Here is a 25,571-nt window from a genome sequence, read left to right on the forward strand (position 1 = left end):
AACGCAGCAGGCAGGGCCAAGCTGAGTGAGCAGCGCCAAGGACGAGATACACACAGCTCCCGTCTCTGATTGGTCACAGGCGGAGTTTTGTTAACAAGATGAAAGTTTATAATAGACAGGCTTCTGCATCGGAAAAACAAGTGTATATTAACTCTCAGGTGACTTCCTTCTGTACTTCAGTATATTTTAACTGGCTAATGGGCTCTGTGAGTTGAGAGGCTCTATTTTCCCTCAAGCAAGTGCCTGCATTCCTGGGGTGCCCTGCTCATGTCCTGAAGATGAAAAAGCCAGTGTTTCGAGTGCGAGATCCTGCCAGGTTGAACTGGTGCAGGGTCACAGGGGGGCTTTGGTTCACAGGTCGTTTGGGAGCCTGCAGTCCACAGGGCAGAGTCTGGAGTCGCGGCGCAAAACTGGTTTTGTATTTGTTTTAACCAGGTGACTTTCGGATGGTCGTTGGAGAGGATAAGGCAAAAGTGTTGAACATCGTGAAGCCCAACATGGCCCACTTCCGGGATCTGTACGGCCGCATTCTGCAGGAGAGCCCTCAGGTGGTGTATCAGGCCCAGCAGGGCAGCCTGGAGGTGAGTGGTCGGAGGGACAGCATGGTCCGTCCTGAGGCAGGAGCCTATGTAGGGGGAAAAGTAGGCTGAGCAGTATGACCAGTGAAGTGTTCATAGAAAGTACGTTTTGCGTGTAAACATGTTCTCTGTGTATTTGAAATAAGGCTAAAAGGTAACATAAGAAACTGGTGACAGGAGGCTGCCTCTGGAGAAGGGGACTGGTGCTGACATGAGGCCGGGGGTGGGGACCGGTCTTCACCGTGTGTGTCTTTTGTGCCATTTGAACTTCTTGCTACTTATATTAATTATTAATCAAACACAAATAAAAGCAAACTCTGAAATTACCTTCTTTTTGCCTCCAAACCCATCTGCCTCCTAGAGGTAGTCTTATTAACAGGTTGGTGTGTTTGCTTCCAGATCTGATTGCATGTACTTCTATGTGTATTTGTACATGTATACACATGTATGAAACAGTTTGGTCTTTTTCATTTGGTTTTATTTTACATAAATATATTCATATATGTTATTCTGAAGCTTGCTTTTCCCCTACTTGTTATATGTATTGTGTCTTGGGACTTTTGACATAGCAGACAAAACTTTCTTTCAAGGCACTTTTCAAAAAACTACTAAGTTTTTTGAGAATAAAAAAGAGCCCCTCCTTTGAGAAATTTAACTTGGATTTAAGACTTTTTAAACTATAAGATTCATGGTTTTTTTTCTTTAAGATAACTCCATTCTACTTTTTTAATGCTCTTTCTTTTCCAAATAAAATGGGCAATTAATACCATGTTGAATAACAAATTAATGGTATTTCTAGAACTGAAAGGAAACTTTATTTTTTCTTATGTGCCATTTGACCAACTGTATATCTTTTTTTTAAATTAATTTATTTTACTTTACAACATTGTATTGGTTTTGCCATACATTGACTTGAATCTGCCATGGGTGTACATGTGTTCCCCATCCTGAACCCCCCTCCCACCTCCCTCCCCATCCCATCCCTCTGGGTCATCCCAGTGCACCAGCCCCGAGCACCCTGTATCATGCATCGAACCTGGACTGGTGATTCATTTCACATATGATAATTTACATGTTTCAATGCCATTCTCCCATATCATCCCACCCTCGCCCTCTCCCACAGAGTCCAAAAGACTGTTCAGTACATCTGTCTCTCTTGCTGTCTCTCATACAGGGTTATCGTTACCATCTTTCTTAATTCCATATATATATGTGTTAGTATACTGTATTGGTGTTTTTTTTTCTGGCTTACTTCACTCTGTATAATGGTCTGCAGTTTCATCCACCTCATTAGAACTGATTCAAATGTATTCTTTTTAATGGCTGAGTAATATTCCATTGTGTATATGTACCACAACTTTCTTATCCATTCGTCTGCCGATGGACATCTAGGTTGCTTCCATGTCCTGGCTATTATAAACAGTGCTGCGATGAACACTGGGGTACACATGTCTCTTTCAGTTCTGGTTTCCTCAGTGTGTATGCCCAGCAGCGTGGAAGGAAACTTTAAAAAATAGGAATTATTTTAAATGTAACATTGGAGAATACCATGAATGCCCAGAAAACCCACCACTCAGTTTAACAGATTTTGCCGTGTTTCCTTTAGATTGAGGTTTTTTGTTTTTAATTTTTACTTTTCTCAGAGTGATGCCTGCATACTTTAAAAACCAGATGATACACCAAGGTTTTGAACAAAAAACAGCAGTTCTGTGCTGCACACTTTCCTGCTTGTCTGTGCTACTTCCCAGAGAAACTGCTTTCATCTCCTTTACTGATTCTTCTGGTGTTTACTTCCATATTTACAAGTAATATGATTTGACTGTTATTTCTTGATTTTTTAAAAAAGTTTTGTACTTTTTTTGTTATTGTTTTATGGAACATGAGGATTTTTTACTCTCATGCATTCCATCCACACACACACACTCTTTCATGCTCTCTTTTTCTCCCTATCTCTCCCCACCACCACTCACCTATGCTCCATATATAGTTATTACATGGGCTTCCCAGATGGTTCATCTGGGAAAATGAATCCATCCACTTGCAATACAGGAGACCCAAGTTCGAGCCCTGGATCAGGAAGGTCCCCTGGAGGAGGGCATGGGCAACCCACTCCAGCACTCTTCCCTGGAGAATCCCATGGGCAGAGGAGCCTAGACAGCTCTAGTCCATGGAATTGAAAAGAGTTGGACACAACTGAAGTGACTGAGCATGCGTGTATGCATAGTTATTATATAATTTTAAATTAATAGTCAATATTTACTTTATTAGGACAGTTGGCTTTCTTCATTGCTGAGATATACTACTGTGAAATTTAGTTTCCAGTACAACTTTGCTTTTCTTGGAGTTAATCAGCCCATTTTTTCCGACTTCCTTGGTTTCTGTGTTGTTGCTGTTCAGTCGCTAAGTCATGTCTGACTCTTTGCAACCCCATGGACTGCAGCACTCCAGGCTTCCCTGTCCTTCACTGTGATTTTCCTGGAGTTTACTCAGACTCACATGCATTGAGTCAATGATGCCATCCAACCATCTCATCCTCTGCTGACCCCCTTCTCCTCCTGCCCTCACTCTTTCCCAGCATCAGAGTCTATTCCAGTGAGCTGGCTCTTCACATCCCATGATGAAAGTATTAAAGCTCTAGCTTCAGCATCAGTCCTTCCAATGAATATTCAGGACTGATTTCCTTTAGGATGGACTAGTTTGATCTCCTTTCAGTCCAAGGGACTCTCAAGAGTCTTTGCCAACACCACAGCTCAAAAGCATCAGTTCTTTGGTGCTCAGCCTTCTTTATGGTCAAGCTCTCATATCTCTACATGACTACTGGAAAAGTGATAGCTCTGACTAGATGAAACTTTGTTGGCAAAGTAACGTCTCTGCTTTTTAATATGCTGTTTAGGTTTTGTCATAGCTTTTTTCCCAAGGAGCAAGTGTCTTTTAATCTCATGGCTGCAGTCACCATCTGCAGTGATTTTGGAGCCCAAGAAAATAAAAGTCTGTCACTGTTTCCATTGTTTCCCTATTTACCAGAAAGTGATGGGATGGGATGCCATGATCTTAGTGTTTTGATTGTTGAATTTTAACCCAGCTTTTTCACTCTCCTCTTTGACTTTCATCAAAAGACTCTTTAGTTCCTCTTTGCCTTCTGCCATAAGGGTGGTGTCATCTGCATATCTGAAGTTAGTAATATTTCTCCCCAAAATCTTGATTCCAGCTATGATTCATCCAGCCCGGCATTTCACATGATGTACTCTGCATATAAGTTAAATAAGCAGGGTGACAATATACAGCCTTGACATACTCCTTTCCCAATTTTGAACCAGTCCATTGTTCCATGTCTGGTTCTAACTGTTGCTTCTTGACCTGCATACAGATTTCTCAGGAGGCAGGTAAGGTGGTCTGGTATTTCCATCTTTAAGAATTTTCCACAGTTTGTTGTGATCCATACAGTCAAAGGCTTTAGTGTAGTCAATGAAGCAGAAGTAGACATTTTTCTGGAACTCTCTTGCTTTTTCTGTGCTCCAACAGATGTTGACAATTTTATATTGGGTCTTCTGCCTTTTTAAATGCAGCTTGGACATCTGGGAGATCTTGGTTCAGGTACTGTTGAAGCCTCACTTAGAGAATTTTGATCATTACTTTGCTATTGTGTGAAATGAATACAATTGTGTGATAGTTTGAGCATTCTTTGGCATTGCCTTTCTTTGGGATTGGAATGAAAACTGACCTTTTCCAGTCCTGTGGCCACTTCTGAGTTTTCCAAATTTGCTGGCATATTGAGTGTAGCACTTTACGAGCATTGCCTTTTAGGATTTGAAATAGCTCAGCTGGAATTTCATCACCTTCACTAGCTTTGTTATAATGCTTCCTAAGGCCCACTTGACTTCACATCCAGGATGTCTGACTCTAGGTGAGTGACCACACCATGATCTGGGTTATCTGGGTTATCTTGGTCATTAAAACCTTTCTTGTACTGTTCTTCCATGTATTCTTGCCACCTCTTCTTAATCTCTTCTACTTCTGTTAGTTCCTTACCATTTCTGTCCTTTATTGTGCCCATTTTTGCATGAAATGTTCCCTTGGTATCTCTAGTTTTCTTGAAGAGATTTCTGGTCTTTCCCATTCTGTTGTTTTCCTGTTTCTTTGCATTGATCACTTAAGAAGGCTTTCTTACCTCTCCTTGCTGTTCTTTGGAACTCTGCATTCAGATGGGTATATCTTTCCCTTTATCTTTTGCCTTTCACTTCTCTACTTTTCTCAGCTATTTGTAAGCCCTCCTCAGACAATCATCTTGCTCTGTTGCATTTATTTTTCTTGGGGATAGTTTTGGTCCTTCAGGCACTCTATCAGATGTAGTCCCTTAAATCCATTTCTTACTTCCACTGTGTAATCATAAAATGATTTGATTTAGGTCATACCTGAATGGCCTAGTGGTTTTCCCTACTTTCTTCAGTTTAAATCTGAATTTTGCAATAAGGAGCTGATGATCTGAGCCATAGTCAGCTCCAGGTCTTGTTTTTGCTGACTGTATAGAGCTTCTCCATCTTTGGCTACAAAGAATATAATCCATCTGATTTCAGTATTGACGATCTGGTGATGTCCATGTGTAGAGTCGTCTCTTGTTTGTTGAAAGAGGGTGTTTTCTATGACCTGTGCATTCTTTGGCAGAACTCTGTTAGCCTTTGCCCTGCTTCATTTTGTACTCCAAGGCCCAGCTTGCCTGTTACTCCAACTGTCTCCTGCCTTTCTGCTTTTGCATTCCAGTCCCCTGTGATGGAAAGGACATTTTCTTTTGGTGTTGGTTCTAGAAGGTCTTGTATTTTGTACATACCTGTAATTCACCCTCAAACTCGCCTACAAATCTATGAAACATCTTACATTGTAGACAAACACATCAGGTGTTCTCTCGGTTTCTTACTTTTCCTGGGGACATTCTTCCTGGAGACCTGTGTACCCTGTTCCTTTCGTGACTGGCTGTTTTCTAGACACGCTGCACAGCTCTTCTCCAGAGCTTTGTTTCTTTGTCACCTGAGAATTTTTTCCCCTCTCCTTTGGCTAATTTTTGGTTTTCTTGAACTTTTCCTCCTTCACAGTTGATACTTGTAAGTGCTGAGACGTGCACTGGGTGAAAGAGGTAAGTTTTTTGAGATCCTGTACATCTGCAAATCTTACCCTTAAGCTGATGGTTGGGTTGAGGTTAGACATCAGATTCTAGGCTGGGAGTGATTTTCCCTCAGAAGTTTCTTAAGTTATGGCTTTATTTCTTCTAGTTTCTTCTGTTGCACTAAAAAATCCAACAGGGACTTCCCTGGTGGTCCCCTGGTTAAAAATCACCTTGCAATGCAGAGATTGGACCCTACATGGATTTGACCCCTGGTTGGGGAACTAGGGTCCCACACGCTGTGGGGCACAGCCGAAATATTAAAAAAAAGAAAGAAAGGTCCAGCAGTATTCAGATTCCCTATCCTTTGGTTGTAATCTTTTTTATCTCTCTGATATTACTTAGTATTTTTTCCTTTCTTTCCAGTATTTTTTTCTTTCCAGTATTCTTAAATTTCATGGTTTGCCTTTGCCTTGTGTATGTTTTTTCATCATTATTGCTATCATTGTGTTTTGTCCGGTCACACCACACATCTTACGGGTGTGTTCCCTGACCAGGGATGGAGCCTGTGCCCCTGCAGTGAAAGTATACTTGCCACTGGGCCATCAGGAAATCCCATGGTTTTTATATATTACTCTGGCACTTCGTGACTCTGTTCCAGACATACACGGTGTTCAATTCTAGGAAATCAGTTTTTCATTTCTGTAACGAAATTCTCTTCTACCATTCCTTCATATACATGGTCTTCTTTTTTTTTCTAGAATTCCTATTAGTTGTTGGACCTCCTCGTTTGGTTGTTTTCTCCCCCTCATTCCTGTTTCTTTAGTTTTTTTGTTCTGCTTTCCAGAATAATTTTTTGAGTTGATCTTCCAAGACATCTGTGGAATTTTTATGTCCCTCTAAATGTTTTTTCATATATATATATATATATAGAGAGAGAGAGAGAGCGAGAGAGAGCGAGGGAGCGCGCGTGCATCCTGTTCTTGTTCTATGTCTGCATTATCTTTCCTCGAAACCTGAAGAGGCCTGTCAGTGCAATTCTTTCTTCATGGTGAGAGGTAGAGATTTCCTCAGTTGATCTTTACTCTGGAGAGGATGTTCCAGCATGCTCCAGATCTCTTGATCCCTAAAAACTCCCCTGCCGCGTTGGGCTCTTCAGACTTAGTGGAGTTTATCTTTCACCCTCTGGAGTGCATACATCTACCAAGGCCGCCCGTGTCCTTGCCCCTTACTGCTCCCCAGGTGACAGTAGCAACAGGTCGTTGATGCAGTTTACCAACATGAGGCTACACAAAATCATGAGCTCACTCCATTGCGAGGGTCGGCAGCTTTGAAATTTGCAGGTCAAGCCGGGGACCCAGGGAGGAGTCTGCTGTTCTCTTGAGTCCAAGGGAAGTCTGGAGGCAGACCTTCTTCTGCCTCAGGAAACTTTAGTCTTTCTTCACAAGGTCTTCAACTGACAGGATGAGCTGTGTCCACATTAAAAGGGGTCTTCTGCTATTCAGTGTCTACTGGCTTAAATATGAATTACATCTAAAAAGATGCCTTTACAGTAACATCTGGACTAAAGTTTGACCAAGCAACTGGGCCCTATAGCCCAGCCAAGTTGACGTATTCAGTGAAACATCACACCCTGCATCCTTTAGGTCTACATGTGACATCAGTCTCTGCCATTTCTCCTGGGGTATGGTTTTCTTTTCTCATTGCTCTTTTGGCCAGAGGGTGAGAATGGCAGCTTCAGAGGCTTCCGCCTGGCCTTCTACATCGGGACAGCTCCAATGTGCCATCTGAAGAGTGTGTTTTCTAGGACTACTCTTGGTACCAGTTGTGTAGGATCAGGATTGGGGAGTTTTGAAACAGAGACATCATCTGACTGATCAGGTGCTGGCACTGTGGAACTTGATGGCCCTTCTGAGCCGTCGCTACTCAGAGGAAGGAGGCCAGGCCTTCGCATCCCTGCCTTTTCCAGTCTGGAAACAGACAGCCCCCTGGCTACAGCTCCTGCAGCCAGTCCTGGGAGGGACTCTGAGAGGGGGTCAGCCAAACCAGCAGGCGGCGGAGTGAGCACCTTGGCCCTGAAGCAGGGTCTGAGTGGCGCAACACAGCCGCTGTCCTATGACGGTGTCTGCTTTTTAAAAACATCAGCCTTGTTGAGGTGTAGTTTACATAGCATAAAATTTGGTGGTTTTTAGTCTCTTCACAGAGGTGTGTAACCACCACTACTATCTGATTTTAGAATATTTTCATCACTCCGAAAAGAAACTCCATTGCCACTAGCAGTCCCTAGCTTCCTCTCCCCTAGGCAGCCACTGAGCTACTCTCTGCTCCATGGATTTGCCTGTTCCAGACACTTCTGTAAATGGAGTGATACAACAGGTGGTCTTTTCCATATCTGCTGTTAAAATGCAATGTGACTCAAAATGTAACTGAATGCTTTCACATTCATGTTTTAATGAGAACTAAAGAGTAAGGGTGATTAGAATTTTGCAGCTTCTTTGAACATGTCACCTAATATTTTGTTTTTAAACATACTTTCAGTCAAAAACTTCAGTGCATTTGTTTCTTCAAGAGAAAGCAGTGGCAAATACTATTTCCTGATTCCTCATATTACTCAAGCCATTTTGGCATCTCTAAAATTCCTGGAAGTTTCATAGGTAAAGACTTACAGAAATATAAGATCCTATTGACTAATCTCAATACTCGGCCCCAAAATATGAGTCTGTAAATGTTATTTTTAGCATATTTTACAGAATATTCACATTTTTGGGTCATTTATCTAGTGAAAGATAAGTGGAGATTGAATCCTGTGAATTTAGGAACATCTCAATGATTCAGATGAAATATTTAGGTTAAAGAAACCCTTCACCTTAGCGGAGCCTCTAATTAATAGCATTTTATTCTTTTCTGCAAAGACTTTATAGATAAAACTAGAAAATCCAGACATTAAACATGTGCTCAATAAATATTTGTTTAATGAAAAAAATGGTAGAATGCATGAATTCTGATAATTAAGAAGGATGGTTATATCTAAAAAATCTGAATCTAAAATTGAATACATTCTTTTGTCTAATTTTGTTTCTTACCATTCTCTTCAAGTGGAAACCTAAACACTTGTTAAAAGAACATAGGACATTGTTACTGGGAGAATAACGTGATGAGCTGTTGAGGGCACTGATACGGCTTCTCACCTTGGTAGGCAGTCGATGTTTATGTGATTTTGGAAAAATTTAGTTCCATGAAGTATGTTAGACTAGGAGTTAGGGAAGCTGGGTGTGGACCCAGCTTTGTGGCTAAATTTTGATGTGAAGGTGTCCAAGTAAAGTCTAATGCATAGTTTTACTTATGTTTTATTTCTGTGGATTTAGGACAAATAGAAAAGATTTTTTGAACTGAAAGTCACAAATCGATTCTTGAAAGAAATTTCTATTCTTAGGTACAAACAGAATATTATAGGAAAAGGATTGGCTTGTTTGAAGGAACTGAGACTCCTAAACATTTAGGCATTCAGTTTCAGAAAGGAGAAAGTCTCCTTAGCACACTGGCTAGTCTAGAACGTGAGTTCATATTCGCTTTGTTTGGTTTTAAGGAGAAGCCTTGTGTCTTTGAATATTGATAGCAATCAAAGCACTTCCATGGACATCAACTTTTTTTTTTCCCTTAGATCGATAAAAGCCCAGAAGGACAATTCACTCAGCTAATGACATTGCCCAAAACCTTACAGCAGCAAATAAATCATATTATGGACCCTCCTGGAAAAAACAGAGATGTGGAAGAGACTTTATTCCAAGTTGCTCATGACCCCGACTGTGGCAATGTGGTGCGTCTAGGTACGTGCATGAATCTGACAGGGAGGAAGTGCTGACCGGGGGTAGGGGGAGGAGGGACACAAACTTTGTGGCTGAGATGGGTTCTTTCTTCTTTCTAGCCTAGAGATGGAGAGAGAGACTGCCTCTAGGAAAAAGAAAGCGCTGACAGTCTGGGGGTTTTCCCAGCCTAAATTCTCACTCGTTTGAAGTAGGGTGCTGAAATTCCTTCTGTTTTCAGATCCCTGGGTCCTAAATCACTGTCAGAGAGGAAAACAATGATTCTTTTGGTCCAGAAGCATAACTTTCAGGAGTTACTGCAAAGACGTGGCTTTGTTCTCCATGGTGGTCTGAGGAAGGAGGAGGCTGGTGACGTTTTTAATGCTCTTGTAACATCAAGAACACCGCTCTCCTGGGCCCATGCCCCCTCGGTGTGTCTCGTGTGCATGCACTAGATCCAGCACCCGAAACTTTTCACACGTTATCCCCAGTATGTCCCCAAATCCTCCCGAGGGTGAACCCCAGATCTGAGCCTGAGCCTCAGAGGTTCACTGACTTTTGAGGTGTTTGAGGTGTTACAGGTGTTTACAGGTTCAGACAGTAAGGAAATGGTTATGGGAGTTGGCTCAGCCTTTGCCACTGAGCTTCCCCAGGGAGCAGCCGGCCCTGGCAGGATGCGGATCACCATGGCGGTGCTGCGAGGCCAAGGCCTGCCCGGTGGGCAGATGTGCTTAGGGTGCCGGGCGCCTCTCCTGAAGATACACGTGGAGGCCCGGCTCCAGTTGTGTTTCTTTCTAACGTGGTGCTGGTCACAGAGTGGGCTCTCCTGCCTTTCTGAGGGCCTGAAGGACCCCTCGCTGTCCTCACCGAGGAGTGCTCGTGGTTGCAGGATGAGCTGCGTCCTACGCAGAAACGTGTGGTGTTTGGTGTTTGTTTTTCCCCCCCAATCTTCTCACATCTTGGGAGTTGAGAGCCAGCAGGCTTAAGCAGGTTTAAAGTGAAAAAATGCCCTTCGAGGGTCACCTAAGCCCTCCTCCCTGTGCGCTGTAAGATGAGGCGGCCCAGACCCAGAGGGGCGCTCATTTGCTTGGGTTCACACAGCTTGCAGCTCGGGCCTCCTGGCTGTCAGTCCTGATAACCCTTTTCCTTAGCCGCTCTGACACCGGGACAGAGGTCGGGTTCTGGTGTTATTGGATAGCTGGAATGAATATTTAGTTTTGATTTTTCAAAGTGTTAAAATGACTAACATCTGGCCCTTTTGGCATCGTTGCTGGTTTTTTTCTCACAGGGCTCGCAGCAATTGTGAGACCTTCCAGTATCAGACAGAGCACCAAAGGCATTCTCACTGCCGGTAAGAATTTTAAATGCACACCTCACACACCTGCTGGCCTCTGCTCCGGGTTAAAGTGTAAAGCTTTATCCGTACCCTTCAAGTACTTGTCAGACGCTGACTTCTGCTGGTCCTAACCTAGGACCCGGCAGTAACATACAGACAGGCAGACGCTGCTGTAACCTAGGGGCCTGAGGTGCTGCTGGAATCTTGGCTGCCCAGGTACCCCATAGTGCAGGGTTTCCCTTGAGTTGTTATGTCTCTGAAAGTTACTCTTGACGTTGTTGCAAAAACAGCAGTACTTTGCCCTGCCCCCGCTGTTCCTCTCCAAAGAGAACCCCTGCTGACTCTCCTGCTGGTTTATTTATGTTTTCACTGCTGGTTCTCTGGATAATGAGCTGGTATTGCCGCTTCTCCTTTTTAATTTTAGGCAGCATCTATGAATTCAGCTACCCCACCACACACACACAGAGACACACATACACGTCTGTACATCAGTCCGTCCGTCCATCCCTCCCTCCCTCCCTCCCTCTGTGTTCAGTGGTCGTGTCGTAGCTGTGACCAAGTCTTCCTGTTGCCATTGTTGGCTGTGTTACTGTGATTCATTGCTGAGCTGCCCGATACGCTTCTCCTTCCCTGCACAACTTTCTTTTCCCGTGGAGTTGTCATCACCTGTCTCGTGGGAGACCCTTGTGTCTCACGTCCCCGATTCTCGTGGTGCACAGCCTCACTTTGGTGAAGCACACCGCGCAGGCACTTTCTGGGACGGGATGCCGGGGAGGCAGATTTGGAGCCAGTGTGTGGCCAGGTCTGTCTTTAGTCACCCTCCCACCTGGCTGACTGAGACTTAGGCTGGCAGGTGATTAGAAGTGATTGTCCTTTAGAATTCTGATATCACTGCTCTGGTTATCTTCTCACTTCTCCGATTGCTGTTGAGGTCTACAGCCATTCTGATTCTTAATCCTTTGTGTTTGCTCTTTCTTGAAGCCTTTTAGGTCTTCTTTTTCCCCCAGGGCTCTGAGGTTTCTCAGTGGTATATTTTGATGTGAGTCTGTTTTTATCTGTTATACTGGATACTTCTTGCCCAGTTTGGAAACTCAGAGTGTAAGAATATAGGAAAAAATGTATTGTATTCCTTCTTCCCATCTGTTTTCTCTCTTCTCTTGCTGGAACTCCTTTTACTCAAATATTGGACCTCTGAGACAAGTCCTTTGGGTTTTTTCTTTTTTTAATCTGTTCTTTTGCTTTGCTTTCTCAACTATAGTTTCCAGCTTTTCTACTCTTGTTTTATTTTTGCTATTTTAATTTCTAGTATCTCTACTTTTTTTGTTGTTCTCTGAATATTCCTTTTTTTAAAATTTAAAACATCCTGTTTTTGCTTTATGGGCTTAAGCATTTGAACGTATCTTTGGATATTGTCAGATTGCCAAAGTGGTTTACCAGTTAACCTTCACACTGCGGTAAATGAAAATTCTTTTCTTTCCCCATTCTTTCTAACACTTTGTGTTGTCAGATGCCAGACTTTTCTCACTCAGTCTCTCTTTATGCAACCATCCACCTAGCGTCCCTCAGGTGCTCACCGCGCAGGATACTCCAAGGTGAACACGACAGCGTCCTGCCTTCAGGGGCTTCGCCCTCTAAGAGGAGACAGACACACGTAGGGGCCCGCAGTGCAGGGGAGAAGTGCACAGAGGGAGCCTGCAGGAGGCGTGACCGTCCAGCCCGAGTCTCGCCCCTGGGTGGGGATTGCCAGGCGGGCACGCTCAGGCCTCCTCGCGCCTCACCCCAGCAGCCTGGGGACACAGCCACGTTGCATCCTCCTGAATCTTCGGGAAGGTTCAGCCCATCAGCAGAGATTTAGTATCGCAGGTGCCAGACCCACTCAGCTGAAGCCCTTCCTGCCGTGCGGGGGTGCGTGGCTTTGCGTGTCCGATCAGACCATGTATCTGACCCGTCGTCCTGGCCAGGCTGGAGGTGAGGTGCTCTCCTGTGTGGGGGCCCAGGCCTCACTCTGTGTTTTGTGTGGTCGCAGCTCCCTCACCGTGGTCCTCCTTGGGTGAGGCTGGATGCTCTGGCTCTTTGGTTTTGGCTTCCTGTGCTATAAGGAACTACTGGATTTACTCTTTTTTTAGTCATGATAATGATGGTGTTATGGGGTTAAACAATCATTTTCTTTAGGAATACATACTAAGGGACTTCCCTGGCGGTCCAGTGGCTGAGACTCTGTGCTCCCAATGCCAGAGGCCCAGGTTCGCTTCTTAGGGAACTGGATCCCACATGCTGCAACTAAAGATTCTGCATGCCACAACTAAGGCTCCTGTGCAGCCAAATAAATCTTTCTTAAGAAAAGAAATGCATACTAAAATATTTGCAGATAAAATGACAATGTCTGAGATTCGCTTCAGAAGAAAACATGTTTGGGCTGAGTCCCATTGCTGTCCACCTGAAACTCTCACAACCTTGTTAATTAATCGGCTGTGCTCAACTATAAAATGAAAAGGTGAAAGAAGGAAAGAAAACACGTTGGAAGGAAGTGCGCGTGGGCGGTGTAGCAGCTCGAGATTGGCCATGAGTTGATACGTTGTTGAAGTTGGGTGAAGATACTTGCGAGATTATGCTATCTTGAATTTATCTCTAATAAAAGGTTTTAAAAAACCCACCCTCATCACCTCTGGCCCTTCAGCCTGAAATGACTCTGGGTCCTCCTCCTGCCTGTTCTTCCTGGTCTCCAGCAGAGGGCAGGAGGTATCCCCTCGCGGCTTCCGCGGCCCAGCCTGCTGCCGGCCGAGGGCTCAGCGCTGCTCCCGACGGCTCCCCGGGCTCGCTGCTTGCCTGCCTCTCCCTCTGAAGGCGCCTCCTTCGTTTGTGGAGGCAGAGTGGCAGCATGTCTGCAGCCTGCACTGAGGCCGCCGGCACTGTGAGACGTGGTGTGCGTTCCTTCACACTCCCCAGGTTTGTGTCCAGTGGGCCCTGCTCTTCTGGTTTATGGTGGTGGAGGGCCATGCTGAAGGCGGCCCGGGCCAAGGGCAGAGCTTTCTGAGCCCCAGGTTCAAATTCCAGCTTAACTGCTGTGACTTCGGTAAGTTGCTCATTTTTCTGAGTTTTCATTTCATAGGGACAATTATTCTTGTCTCACTGGGTTGTGAAAACTCTTAGGACGTAAAAGCGTCTATCAAGGCTGCTGGGCTTTCCCCTTTGGTCTCATTGCCCAGGAGTTCCCTGACCTCTGTTGAGAGTGAGCCCCGTCGCACTGTCACATTCGGCTAGCATTCGTCCCTCCCCAGGTCCCCGGTTGGAGCAGACTAGCAGCCTTAGGCCCCAAGTGGCTGGTTTGCTCTTTCCCTGTCCTCTGACCACAGCAAGCTGCAGAACCCCCAGCCCCAGCGCCGCTCTTAGAAGTCTTCTTGCTGTAATCATCACAGCTGTCATTCCACCTGGCTTTTCTGGGTCCCTCTTCCGGGACCCTCTGGAGTCCTGCCTCTGTGCAGTCTTCAGCCAGTGGACCTGTCACCTTCCTTTGTAGCCGTTACCACTCCTCCCCTCTGCAAGTAAGAAGGAAGGGTCTCCCTAGCTCGTGAAGAACTTCTGTATTCCGGTACTGTTAAAGTCAAGGAGAGCTAAGCTAAGGTTGCAATCAGAAGACATTGGCTTGAAGTTGTGGTTCATGCCTTTGCTCTGTAACCTTGAGATATTAACCAGCCCTTCTTCCTTGAAATGGAGGGGATGCTAATATGTAGCTCACGGTGTTCTGGGAGCGCCCAGTATGTCCTTTATAAAGCGTTAGTAGGTGCTATATAAACTTGAGTGAGTCTGGATCTGAGTATCAGTTTCTTCCTAGACAAGGTGGAAGAAAGCCGGGCATCCATGGCAGCAGGGAGGGCACCCTTTCCAGTGGACTGTGATGGGTGGCGTGGCAGGTGTCCCGTGTCGTCTGGCCCTCTGTCTGTGTTAGTGCTCTGAAATTCCCCTACCATCAGATACCTCCATGCTCCAGGGTGAGCACAGAGCTACTTACAAAACCAAACACTTTCTTCCCCTTTAGCCTGGGAGTTGGTTACTGGGGAAGTAACACTGACTTCTTGGACTGTGCTGTTAGTGGAGTGGCCCGATTCTCTTCAAGGTCTCAGGGCAGCAGCTCAGGGCAGTGGACACTGTTGAGTCCCCCGCTCCTGGCCGGCTCCTCCCTTCACCGCAGCAGCAGATGGTATCGCAGCTCACCCTGCTAACAGGAGCCGCAGCCGCTCATGTTTCTAATCTGCGTAGAGGGAGGTGAAACTGTTTGGGCTGGAGTTGGGGGCTTGGAGAGAAATGGGTCTGGGGTTAGTAGTTCTGACTGAGAAGCAAGCTGGAGCCAGACAGCGGGAATCCCTTAAAAGTCTGAAGGGAACCCAGAGTCTCAGTGAAGGCGGAGGGAGGCCGCCGAAGGGCCGTCGGGAGGCTGCTGCAGCAGGAGACTGGGGAACAGCTCGGCGGGGCGAGAGCGGCGGAGGCAGGCCCCGACCCGGGGCTGTGGGGAGCGGCAGAGGGCCAGGCGGGGCCTCGAGGGCATCGGGAGGGGCCCAGCTCCCGGGCTTATGGCTCGGGCAGTGGGAGATGGTGGCGCCCTTCCTGGAGGTCAGGGAACACGGGAGAGCATGGCAAGTTTAATTTTCAAAATCTCTTGCTTTATTTTCCCCCCCGTCTGATTTTCTGATCTATTAGAACTCATTTGGGGGTCGAATACCTACTTAACCTCTGTAGCTTCAAAAGATTGAGCTTTCACGAAACAGGTTTAGTCTTGTTCCTAAAAGGATTCCAACATGCCTCGCATTTGTCCTCACCAGCCCTTTCCTGAACGTGATGGAAGGATCACTGACTCTACTCTCCTTCTCATGTCTTATAACTAAACATTTTATCCCCATATTTTGGTGCCTCCATATCTCAATAAGAAGAACTTATTATTTCAATAAAAAGAATAAGAATGAAGGCTGTTCTGGTGATGTATTTATCATTTAAACCTGAACGTTTTAAAAATAAAACCACCTCAGAAGAGATTTTTTTTTTTTTTTGGTAGATGTAGGTGACTGTGTTTGGAAATTAATTGCAAGAATGTTGAGGGCCTGTTGATTTTTCTCTCCTGTAGATCTGAAATACAGAATTATAGGAAGGTGGACCCCTCTCACAACCTGGTCTCATCTCTGCCTCATGTGTTTCCTGGAGAATTTTGTCGGTCGCTGGACTCATCAGTTTAAGGTTGTGTAGGAAATTCATAGTCTTACACGTGTGGTGATTTTGCTGTAGGTCACATGAAACAGGCCGGAAGTCAACAGAAGGAAAACCTTAGGAGCCGTATGTTGAAGTAGATTTCCGTTGGCTTTCAAAACTAAATCCTGACTTTGGATCCTAATCCAAGTTTATTATGACCAGCTTTAGGTGAATAAGGAGCTGCCTGATTTAGAGGAGATGACTGAGGAGACCTGCATCTCTATCCCCTGGGGAGGGAGCAGAGTTGGGGTGTTGCCAGTTTGGGGCTGTTTTCAAGGAGTCCTGCTCGGCATGTTTTGGCACCTGTCTTCAGGTGAGCAAAGGTGTGGCTTTCTGTTAGCTTTCTTCTTAGGGGTGGAATTGAAAAAATGAAAGTGTCAGTCGCTCAGTCGTGTCTGCCTCTTGTGGCCCCATGGCCTGTAGCCTGCCAGGCTCCTCTGTCAACGGGATTCTCCAGGCCAGAATACTGCAGTGGGTTGCTGCTTTCTTCTCCAGAGGGTCTTCCTGACCTGGGGATTGAACCCAGGTCTCCTGCATTGCAGGCAGGTTCCTCACCATGTGGGCCACCAGAGGTGGAATTACTGGGCCATAAAGTGTGAGGATGTCCAGCAGTGGTAGATACTGGCTAACCAATGTCCAGTGACCCTCCCGGCTTCAGAGTCCTGCCTCAGAACCCCTGGGGCCAGGCTTGGTGGTGTGTCCTGTTCATGCTTGGCCCTCGGGGAGGTGAGTGGATGGGTCGTATTGGAGTTTTCACTTATACTTTCCTGATGACTGGTAAGTCTGGGTGTGTGTTCGCATGCTTACATGGATGTCCTCTTTTGTGAAGTATCTGTTCTGCTTTTGTGCATTTTTCTGTTGAGTTGTCTGCCTTTCCTTCTCTGCACTGAATTCTCTGCATAGTCTGGGTACAGGTCCTTCCCTGGACACATGGAATGCTAGACTGGCCCACTGTGGGGCCTGTCATCTCACTGTCTCACTGGTGTCCTTTGATGAGCAGTCCTTAATCTTACTTGGTCCAGTTTTTCAGTTTTGTCCTTTAAGGTTGGCAGCCTTTCATATCGTGTTTAGGAAATGTTGCCCCTCCAGGTTCATGAAGTTTAGTCCCTCACCTTGGTGGCAACTGGAATATTAAGGTGAAAAAGATCCCTCACTCTGATCTCTTGGATCTTAACCATCTGCACAGCCTGGCTCCCTGGGAGAATCTGACTAAATCTCCAGGCTGTCTGCACAGACAGGCATACAGAGACACCTCCCTGTGACTTCAGAGAGTTCTCAGACTGGCCTCGAAGCCTGTCCGTGGGCACGTTGCTGGAGAACCCCCACGGAGTCCAGCCCTGTCACTTGGCAGACCAGGAAGTTGACCCCTGGAGAGGGGGAGTCACAGTGCCCAGCTGGGACTAGCACCCCGTTCTCTTCACTCCCATTGCAGGGCTCTTTCCAGCCATTCCCTGAGAACGTCTCTGGCAGAACCATCGAAGGGAGGGACTCTGTAATTAAGGGAGGTTTCTCTCCACTAGCAGCAGACAGCGGCTGCCTGGTGCCGCTCGTGGGCGGTGGTGCGTTCACCTTAGTTAGGTGTGAGGCTCCCGGGAGTCTGCGTGGAAGGTTGGCGAAACTGAGCCGGGACCCTCGTGTCGACGTCTCCTTGTCCGGCCTGCCTCGGGTGCTGCCTCGAGCCTGTCTGCAGCTGCGGGGCTGTCTTGATCCGCTCTGGCTGGAATTCTGAAATGACCTTACATAATGTGTTTCCTGTCTTGGCGCTCGAGTGGGTAAGGTTTACCAGAGCGTTTGCTGCAGGGAGAAGGGGTGGAGGCTGGGAGAGGGGCTGCGAGTTCTTTGAGGAGGCTGGCGTTCTGCAGTCATTGCTCAGTGCACAGTGAGGCCAGGGTTTCTAGAAGCGTTCGGTAATGATTTTACCGGTACCCTGCCTTTTTACCTGCCCCTGCCTGCAGTCGTCTCGTAAAAGATCCTGAGAGCACTCGACCGCCTCCAGCTAACACGGCCGGGTGTTTCTAGAGCACTCACACCCCAGGGCGCAGAGTCTGGGGAACCGGTCCTGTGACCTCGTCAGCAGTGCCCACGTGGCATGTCACACCTGCGGCACACACACGGTCTGGATCTCAGAGTGAGAAAGACCGTTGGGATCTCTGGGCCACGCCCTGAAACACAGACTGCATGATCTCACTGTCTGTAGATAGGATCCTGGGAGGGCTGATGGGCAAGAGCGCCCCGCGTGGTCGGCTGCAAACCCCCGAGCGCCTTCCTCCGGTTTCCTCAGGCACTTCTGACTCCGTAGCTGGGGGCAGACAGCTGATCCAGGTACATATGCACCATCACGGCAAGACTTTGCTGAGCACGTGCCCTGTGCTGGGGCCGCACTAGGCAATGGGGATACGGGTGAATAGGACAGGTCCCTGTCCTCCGGGAGCTCCAGGGCTGGGCAGGACAGGTGAGCACTGCGCAGCGTGACGAGTGCTGGGCTGAGCGTCAGCACAGGCACCGTGAGACCAGGCGGAGCAGCGTCTTAACCACTGGGGAGTCAGGCCTGGGGACCCAGCATCTCCAGGCAGAGTGTGATGGGAACGTGATGCTCAACTCAAAGGCTGCAACACACGCTTAACTGAAAGGACTTCCTCAGCCCCGGGCTCGGGGGCCTTTGCCTCTGCATCTCTGCTTCAGCAGGTGTCAAAATCAGGGCAGTCCCTGGGGTCTCCTAGACCCCTCAGTCAGCGCCACTGGTCTCCACTCCAAAGACCCCTCTGGTCCCAGCGTCCTGGCACCTCCAGTGAGCGTCCGCCCAGTGAGCCTCAGTGTTCTCACTCTCTCTTCTTTTCTCTTTTAGGTCTGAAGAAATCAGTGGTTTATAGCTCACTCAAACTGCGTAAAATGTGGAAAGGATGGCTGAGAAAAACGTCCTGACTGCTGGCTTTTATCTATTTTATGTTTAGCTGAATAAAATGGTCCTTTTTGACAGAACAGTTTTTTACTTTGACCCGTTGCTTGAATTTGAAGATGTCTCGGTTTGTAGGATGCGATTTCCTAGATTTTGGAAATGTATGTGCCACATGTTTATCCAGGGGGACCCAGTATGTTTGAGGACTCAGCATGAGAAGAGCCTCTGGGCCCTGCTGTCTTGAGAGCTTCAGCCGCGGTCTGTTTGGTCCACGAGGCTTGGAGGCCTGAGAGGTGGTGTGTGCACTGCGGGCCGGCGACCCCTTGTCAGGGCGGGAGGTTTGGCTCTGTCTGCCTCAGCTCCATCTCGCCCACTCAGTTTTCTCCGGTGAGAGTGCCCATCAGCATCTTCCTGGAGCCAGGTGTCTTACATTTCTCCTGATTCTCCACGAGGGTGCGTGGAGGTGACTAGAGTCAGGAGCCAGCAACAGACCGGTGCAGAGCTTTCCCCGTGTAACGGGCTTGTTTGGGGAGGAGGAAACAACAGGACTCATTAGGTCAGCGAACTGGGAAGTCAGAGGCTGGTGGGCGTCAGTGTCGGTTTGAATGAGCAAATTAACAGACCAGTTTCCGACCTCTCCCTGCCCTTTGCCGTGTTGACATCCCATGAAGTCCAACTCCTGAGCCTCTTAACTCAGACCCCTGACAACAACCTCAAGGCTGTGTGTGCCCCTATCCAGGTTTGGGGAGACGGTGAGGGGCGGGGGTTCCCTTCAGAAGCCCTCTTACAAAAGCAGGGAAACTCCAGCGAGCCTCTGTCTGGGCTCCTGGGCCCTAACAGTAACCTGGTCCCTGTGCTTGTAATGAGGGGGAGCCAGGCGGAAGCCCTGAAGAGTCACCTCCCCTCGCACTTACGCGGGGAAACTGGGGAAGGGGAGGGTGCTGGGAGGCAGGGTTTGTCCGCTCACCCAGCACGTTGTCTCTTCAGTCCAGACTCTGGTTTTGTCTTTCTTTGCTCACACTGTCCCACCTCACGCTGTTTCCATCATCCAGTGCCCTATCGCAGACACTTAGGTTCTTTTGAGAATCAGAACAATAGCTTTCTGCTTTTTTTTTTTTTTACCTTTGGGTTCTGCTCCTTCCAACCCCAAAGAGCTCTCAGGCTTGGGACATGAGTAAGCTGGGTGGAATCTCCATGCCACTGCTGACTAGCTCTGTGACTTTGGCAAGTTATTTAGCGTCTCTGAACAGGTTGGCCATGTCTGAAAAGGGAATACGGTCACCATAGTGAAGATCCGGCAGGCTGCCTGTCCTGCGTACTAGGACACTGTCTGGTAGCATTCAGTCATCGTCACTCTGCCTTTGTTAGGATTTTCTTCTGCACACCTTTGTTTCTTTGGGTCAGGTTCCTCAAGAAGCTAACATGATTTCCTGTTGTTTATCGGATAAAATATTTCTCATCGGCCTTGGTCAGATACCACAGTTGACTTATTATAAACAGCAGAAGTTGATTGTTCACAGTTCTGGAGCCGGGAAGTCTGAGACCAGGGTGCTGGTATGGCGGGTTTGTAGCGCGAGCTTCCTGGTGACAGAGGGCTGTTTGCCCAGCGTCTCTTCTCACGCAGGAGCTGGCAGCAAAGCTCTCTTCTTATAAAGATGCTAATCCCATTCGTGAGAGCTCCACCCTTGTGATCATATTACTTCCCAAAGGCCCCACCTCTGAACCATCATCACATGGAGGACCGAGAGACTGTTACGGGGACACAAGCATTCCATCCATAACAAGCCTGTTCAGGACCTGTAAGCTGGCTTTATTTTGACTGTAACTTGTGCCCCCTGTATCTGATAGAGCGTTTTATTAGACCACGCTTCCCCGGTGGCTCAGCGTTAAAAGAATCCTTCTGCCAATGCAGAGAAACAGGTTCAACCCCTGGGTCGGGGAGGCCCCCTGGAGAAGGAAATGGCTACCCACCCAGTATTCTTGCCTGGGAAGTCCCATGGACAGAGGAGCCTGGTGGGCTACAGTCCATGGGGTTGCAAAAGAGTTGGATAAGACTTAGCGACTAAATAGCAGCAACAAAATGTCCTGAACTAGTTTGCACATTAGATACTCAGTAGTTCATGTCAGAGTCATGTTCCAGTGAGGATATCTGACGCCCTAGGAGAGGCAGTGACGGCCGAGGGTCAGAACGCACAGGAGCATCGTGACTGAAACCAACCCAGGCCTGCAAACTGGTCTGGTGCCTTTTCCCACACACCCCGTAGCTTTCATAATTGATGAATACTTGAGCCTTTGTGTCCCACTTCCTCAAGACGTAGTCTTATCTTCCTTTTCCTCCATGCATTTTGAAGTCTCTAAGTTGGGATTCATCAAACAGGTATCTTAGGATGAAAGCTTGAGACTTCCTCTGAGGAAAAGGAATTCTTTGGCAGGAAGTAGCTCTTTTCATACACTAGAAGACCCAAAAAATAAATGTACTTGAGAGTCAGACTTCCTCCCAGCTGTGTTTTTGGGCAAGTTACTTAGCCTTTCTGAGCTTCAGTGTGTGTGCTGTGAGGTCAGTACACTCACTCATACCTCTCTGGCAGGGCTGGCATTAAATTTTAATGAGGACACATTCACAGCACCTAGCATGGCTCTTGGTAGATGATAGTAGTTCATGCTTTCTATAAGTCACTCTGCTATTCAGATGGTGAGTTTGGATAGCTAGGGAATAGCCCACAGAAAGCACCAGGGAAAGAGAAACAGTCTTTGGTATATCAAATAGAGGGGATTTAACCAAGGGAATTAGTTATAAAAGAAAGAGGGCAGAAGGGATGACTCCTGGAATCAGGAAGTGGCTGACATCCCTGGAATAGAATCTCCAAGCCGACCTGTTTCGTGTGACCAGAGATGCTGCCTGTGGTGGTTCCAGAATATGTTTGCAAATTCCGTGGGCATCTTCCCAATCAAGGCAGACTCTTATCTCCCCCTCCTTGAATATGGACCGGCTTCAGTGGCCTATCTGCATTTTGGACAGGATGCAGCGGACCAGACAGCCTCACTTACGTGATGAGGTCCTGAATCATGCCACACTGTCCCCCAGCTCTCAGGACACTGGTTCCTAGGGGCCAGCTGCCAGGTTGTGAGGAAGCACAGGCCAACCCCATGGAGAGGACGTGTAGCCGCCCCAGCAGACAGCACCAGCCGCCAGACGAGTGAGTGAGTGACCGCATCCAGGCATGGGACCCCAGTCAACCCTCAGAACTTTGAGAGGGAATCACAAAACGATGATCGTTGTTAAAGGCCACTAGGTTGGGAGGGGGTTGCAGCATTAGATAATTGGCCCGATGCCCCTGCCGCTGGGGGAGCTGCCGAGACGGTGCCACCACTGCCCAGATGCCGCAGACATCACGGCCACTGCTTTTGGAGGCAAAGCCAGAACCTTCCTCACCCTCCGACCTCCAGCCACCATCCCCAACTGGCAAAACCTCATAGAAAGTCACCAGGTCAAAAAGCCTGCGAAAGGTAGTTACAGTCCAGAGTGGAGTGTAAAGCCACATTCATCTTGTGCCTGAGGCCCACAAGATATTATCTGCCAGGTCCGCTCTGGTGACCGGGCATCCACATGTACCCTTTAACCCATAGACCTTCCAGCAGCAGCACCACCTGCAGCACCAGGCACTGTCCTTGGTATAGAAGAAAATGCCCTTGCTTTCTGGCAGAAAAGAGCTCTGCATCCATCTCTTGTTTTGCTGTTCACTTGGTAAGTTGTGTCCGACTGTGTGACCCCGTGGACTGCCAGCACGCCATCTCCGGGTGATGATCATTCCTCTTGTAATCACAGTCTCACCTGGCTACCATGTAACCTAGAAACTAACCTGTGAAGTTTCCTACCACTTCTTACAGAAAATCATAGAGGAGAGTGAAAGGGGTGAAAAATACATCCGTGCCTTTCGGTGATTGAGTGACTGGGTGTGTGAGTCTGTGTGTCTGCGAGTATGTGTACATACATGTTATCAAGCAAGGAAGGAACGACACCCACCTCATTTTTCTGAACTGGTAGACACATCCGGCATCTCCCTTCCATCACTCATTCTGCGTTTCTGCTGTCCTGAGCCGGCGCTTCAGCTGGTCAGAGCTCCTTACCTGCTGGGGTGACCCAGATCTTCATTCCTGCAGGACCCGCATCCTTAGTGGACCTGTCTTCACTGGGTCAATCTGTTATTAACTTTCACTCTTGAATACGGTTCCAGGCTTTACGTGTCCAGTAGTGAGAATTTGATAGTGCTTACCATGCTAAGGAATGTGTCACATATTAACTCATCTCACCCTCACAGCAGCCATATAAGGTAGGTACTGTAATTGTCGTACAGATGAGGACACTGAGGCTCAGATAGGTTAAGTAATTTGTCCAAAGTTATGTAGCTAGTTTAGTGGTAGAGCCAAGATGTGCGCTGCCCCCGATACCCATGGTTTGAGTGGTCTGAAACAAGTCTCAGTGTCTGTAACCACTGTGTTCATCCACAGCTCGGGACATGGGACGTACACAGTCAGTGCTGTTATTGTTGATGTTGCTTCCATTTGACTGATACTTGGAGAATCTTTGACTCACTGCCCTGTGAAAATGACCAGGCGACTGAAGAAAGCCTCAGTAAAGAAATCTCCCTGGTTCCTGGCCAGAATTCCTTAGACCAGTGTTTGAGAATTCACAACTGTCTAAGGCAAAGCCGGATTCCCTACAGTTGAGTCATGGCTTCCAGTCATAACACCTCTCTGCCTCAGCTGGGCGACCTGGGAGAAAGCTTTAGTGTCGGTGACTAAAGACTGGTGAGCAGATCGCAGGTCAGCTCTGCCCCAGACCAGCGGGAGACGTTGGGCCTACCCGAGGGAGGCATTGGCCGAGTTCCCTTGCGTGGCTCCAGGACAAGCAGGCTTCAGGAGATGGGACCAAAGGAAAATGGCAAGAAGACAAATACAAGACAGCAGTGCTGGAGGGCGGTATGCTGCCCAGGCGCAGGCGTCCACGTGATCCCCAGGTGAGCGTCAGAAGAGCCGGGTGCTGAGGCAGGCCTTTTGTAATCTGTCACGTGAGCAGAACTTGCTGGAAGTCAGAGGTAGTCCTGTCATTCTAAGACGTCTCCGTGGCTACCGTCCTGAATTGCGGCTCCAGCTGAAGCATGGGTTCCTGCTCGTTTGGGGGTCTGCGTGGCCCTGTGTCTCCCCCGGCCCCGAGCCTTGCCCTCCAGTCCCCTTGACTACCAGACACCCCCAGTGAACAGTGAGAAGCAGGAGTGTGAATTTGATCAGACGTGCTGTATTCCTACTAAGGCAAGATGTTCGTCCAACCAGGCACTCTGGTCCTGAGCAAAAAAACCCCAAGCTCCTCTGACCCACAGAAATGCCCACCGCCAACCTGTGCTGAGGAGCCAACACGTCGAGTGTCACAGACACTGGCGAGCATCTCAGGTCCTTTAACTAGTGGAGGATGGAACGGAACTGAGGAAGTGACCCAGCAGTTACAGAAGGCCACTGAACGCCAGAGGTCATCCATAAACCACTTCTTTTAATCCTCTCCTGCTTCTGCAGCATCAATATGATCCCTGGGTTGTTTTTTTTTTTTTTTGGTAACTGAGGAAACTCAGGATTAAAGAGGCTCCATAGCAGTCCTCCACTTAACAACTAGTACATGGCAAGCCTGGGGTTTGAATTCTGGTCTGTGTGACTCAACAGTCCACCCGTTGTTCGGAATCACACCCCACTCTGATCCTTGCCTATAAGAGTTGGATAATCCCACATTCATCCAGATGAGCCCTCCTGCGGTCATTTTCAGCCCTGACCAGTCATGGGCCTAAAGTCCACTGGTGTGGTTTCTCCTGCACTATTTCTGTTTCTTGTGACATCAAGTGGAACGATAAAAACATTCCTTCCCAGAATGAGCTCCTTCTGCTGAGATGATTCAGGAGACGTCAGACTCTCTGGGAAGCCCAGACACCGTTTACCCTCCTTCACTCTCCAGGTAGGATGAGGACATCACAGACAGGTTGTGACTTCCAGGGTAACGTGTACTTGTTGACAACCTAAACTAAAGCCTGCAGCTTATTTATTTTTTTTAATTTTTACTGAAGTATAATGGTGTAAACGCAATCCTCAGTGTTGTGTTAGTTTCAGGTATACAGCAAAGTGAATCAGTTGTACATATACACATATGTACTCCTTTTTTTCATTCTTTGCCCATATAGGGCATTGCGGTCTTGAGTAGAGTTCCCTGTGCTATACAGTAGGTCTTCATTATCTCTTACATATATAGTAGTATGCATATGTCAATCCCAATCTCCCAGTTTATAAGACTGCAGCTTTTACATCCTGCTTAATCCTCCTTTTATTAATACTCCAGCCCGTTATCCTGCCCATCCAGCAGGTAGGAAGTAGGTTCATTGTAACAGTGTCTAGGGTTTCAGTAGCTTTTACACAATGAAGAAAATCTCTAGGCTCATATTCTTTACAAAAATTACAGGATACCCCACCGAAATAAAACTTCTAACTCTGAACTTGAGTTTCATTATCCTTAACCCCTTCTTATATGACTGACCTACTGTGACAACAGGCTACAGGTAAAGTTCCTGAGATTCCAGGTTCCCATGGG

At 47.5% G+C, this 25,571-nt stretch overlaps 1 protein-coding gene across 5 annotated transcripts in view; it reads left to right on the forward strand.

The window, feature by feature from the left end:
• TAMM41 (TAM41 mitochondrial translocator assembly and maintenance homolog) overlaps window positions 1–19,029 on the forward strand; it is a 42,021-nt gene extending 22,992 nt beyond the window's left edge. For 2 of the 5 annotated variants that reach the window (XM_070463359.1, XM_070463363.1), the window contains exons 4-7: window positions 436–581; window positions 9,335–9,500; window positions 10,765–10,827; window positions 18,896–19,029. In XM_070463359.1, coding sequence (XP_070319460.1) covers window positions 436–581; window positions 9,335–9,500; window positions 10,765–10,827; window positions 18,896–18,972 — 452 coding nt within the window. In that variant the 3' untranslated portion in view covers window positions 18,973–19,029. The remainder of the gene's footprint in view (window positions 1–435; window positions 582–9,334; window positions 9,501–10,764; window positions 10,828–18,895) is intronic. The other 3 variants (XM_070463360.1, XM_070463361.1, XM_070463364.1) reach the window with 3 other exon arrangements.
• Window positions 19,030–25,571: the final 6,542 nt, after the last annotated feature.

Source organism: Odocoileus virginianus, unplaced genomic scaffold (genome assembly GCF_023699985.2).
Source record: "Odocoileus virginianus isolate 20LAN1187 ecotype Illinois unplaced genomic scaffold, Ovbor_1.2 Unplaced_Contig_2, whole genome shotgun sequence".
Lineage (NCBI taxonomy): Eukaryota > Metazoa > Chordata > Mammalia > Artiodactyla > Cervidae > Odocoileus > Odocoileus virginianus.